General features: G+C 42.3%; 1 protein-coding gene across 1 annotated transcript in view; it reads left to right on the top strand.

Moving 5' to 3' along the window:
• The window catches only part of LOC111931898 (E3 ubiquitin-protein ligase PHF7-like), a 9596-nt gene extending 7722 nt beyond the window's left edge, over positions 1-1874 (top strand). Inside the window, exons 9-10 of the mRNA XM_086881099.1 lie at positions 1046-1105; positions 1682-1874. Of these exons, the coding sequence (XP_086737225.1) occupies positions 1046-1091 (46 nt within the window). The 3' untranslated portion in view covers positions 1092-1105; positions 1682-1874. The remainder of the gene's footprint in view (positions 1-1045; positions 1106-1681) is intronic.
• Positions 1875-2141: the final 267 nt, after the last annotated feature.

The following is a 2141-nucleotide window of genomic DNA, read 5'->3' as shown; positions in this document are numbered from 1 at the left end:
TTAGGGTTATGGGTTAGGGTTAGGGTTATGGGTTAGGGTTAGGGTTGGGTTAGGCTTAGGGTTACGGTTAGGGTTAGGGTTAGGGGTTAGGTTTAGCGTTGGGTTAGGGTTAGGTTTAGGGTTAGGGTTAGGGTTAGGGTTAGGTTTATTGTTAGGGTTAGGTTTAGGGTTTAGGGTTAGGTTTAGGGTCAGGGTTAGGGTTAGTTTTAGGGTTAGGGTTAGGGTTCAGGGCCTTCCTTTCTTTCAGATTATTGCCTCATAGCCATAGGAACCTTTAGAGCTTAGCAAAAAAATTGTCATTAGACAGGTTACTGAGACATTTTGGATCCCTTCAGGTAGGTATATCATCTTTAACTTTTCCCTGTCTTTCTGGTGTTACCATTTGGAATGCTGAGTGTTCTTGTCCGTTACATATGTCCATGCGGTTCTTCATCCTAATGAATCTGGGCCTTTCTCTTCTGAACTCAGTGAATTTTCTATTTAAAAACAAAGACAATAACAACAAAAGAAAACATACAAAGCCCCAAAAAATTACACAGGTCACCAAAACAATTGCTTGTTATATTTTGTAGAATATAGTCTCAAGACAGGCTTAAATGACGTTCGTTTCTTGAGACTTGTTAGATAACACTGATGAAATGTATGGCTGTGTTCATACCGTTACTGCCCTGCAATCTTCCAGCCTGTCAGATTTGCGGGGTGTGTTAAAATGGAGATCTCAGCCCTTGGCAGGCAGCACTTCTGGGGGGAGCTGTGGGATCCTGCTGCTGAGCATTTAATGAAACAGCTGCTGTTTCACTGCAATTTAGATTTCAGCATGTTCAGGGAGACAGCTGCTGCCTTTCATTTTTCTTAGTACACCAGGCTACAGTAGGAAATATTTCTGTTGGAGCCGACATGTGGTGGGGGGCAAGAGAATAGGAAGGATGTGAAGAATAGAGCTTCTGACTTTATTGTTGTGTTGTTCATTCATGACTGTTGGAAGCAGCAGCAGAATCAGAAGTGTTGAACCCTATTGATTGGTGTTGTGTTTTGTTTTGTGCAGAGGGCCCAAAGTTATTTTGTATATCAGGAGAGCTCTCCATAGATGATGAATACCTAAGAGGTACGACACAACTTCTTCAGCCCCTTTTGTATATTTTTCCCTTTTAAACCCTTACTGGCCTTGAGTAAGGAGGAAAAAATGCTGCCTAGTTATGAATGCTCTGTAGTCAAAATTTGCCATCCTTACTTGTGGTCAAAGTTGTGGTAGAATCCCATGAGACAGTCCTGGTAAAAAATAAAGGCTGAGCAGCTTTCTGGCTTTCCTTTCTTTCAGATAATTGCCTCATAGCTATAGGAACCTTTAGAGGTTAGCAAAAAAATAATCATTAGACAGGTTACTGAGACATTTTGGATCATACCGTTCCACATGAACATAGTGGAGAAAAAGAGGGTTGGGAAGACAGACGTAGATTATTGCTTAAGGTGAGTATGGAATGTCTGTTCCCTGGTAACTGTGGCTGAACGCTGAGCATGGGAGGGAACACGGCTATGAATGTGCATGTAAAATTAATTCAGGACCTCCAGAAGAGCCTGAAACTTTGTAACTGTCAGGGAACAAAAGGTTGTTAGTATACTGGTGTGTGTAACATCATGTGATGTCCAACCAGGTAAACCACTGCATCTCTGTGTGTTACAGGAGCAGATACCTAACTATATGTACGGGAAGTATTTAAGAGAAACAGTGAATTTAGAGACTTTTCCGAGTAGTGGATTCAAAAACTTCTCCTAGGAATATGTTAGATTTTCATTAATTTCTGGATCGTCTAAGGAAGCATAAGAATTCCATATGGAAACTGAACCCAAACTAATAAACCTTTTCTTGAAAATAATCTTGTCTTATTTGTTCCTTGACGAATCTGCCAAACAACCTTACCTTTTAAATCCCTTTAAGGATCTAACAGGAAAAAATACTGGCAAACCCTGTTAGGCAGTGTTTCCGAGCTGATGCTGATGGTCTCAGGTTCTGGGGAGCCACAGGAAGACTCCAGTCCTGACTGTCCGGTCAGGCTGGGGCCATTGAGCTCCGGCTCAGCCCTGGAGGCTCTGAGGCCAAACAGGAATGTCAAAGGCCTCCCAGGCCTGGGCCAGTCCATCCT

Source organism: Cyanistes caeruleus, chromosome 3 (assembly GCF_971803275.1).
Source record: "Cyanistes caeruleus chromosome 3, bCyaCae1.hap1.1, whole genome shotgun sequence".
NCBI lineage: Eukaryota > Metazoa > Chordata > Aves > Passeriformes > Paridae > Cyanistes > Cyanistes caeruleus.
The sequence above is the reverse complement of the archived record's forward strand: the minus strand, read 5'-3'. Positions and strand labels throughout refer to the sequence as shown.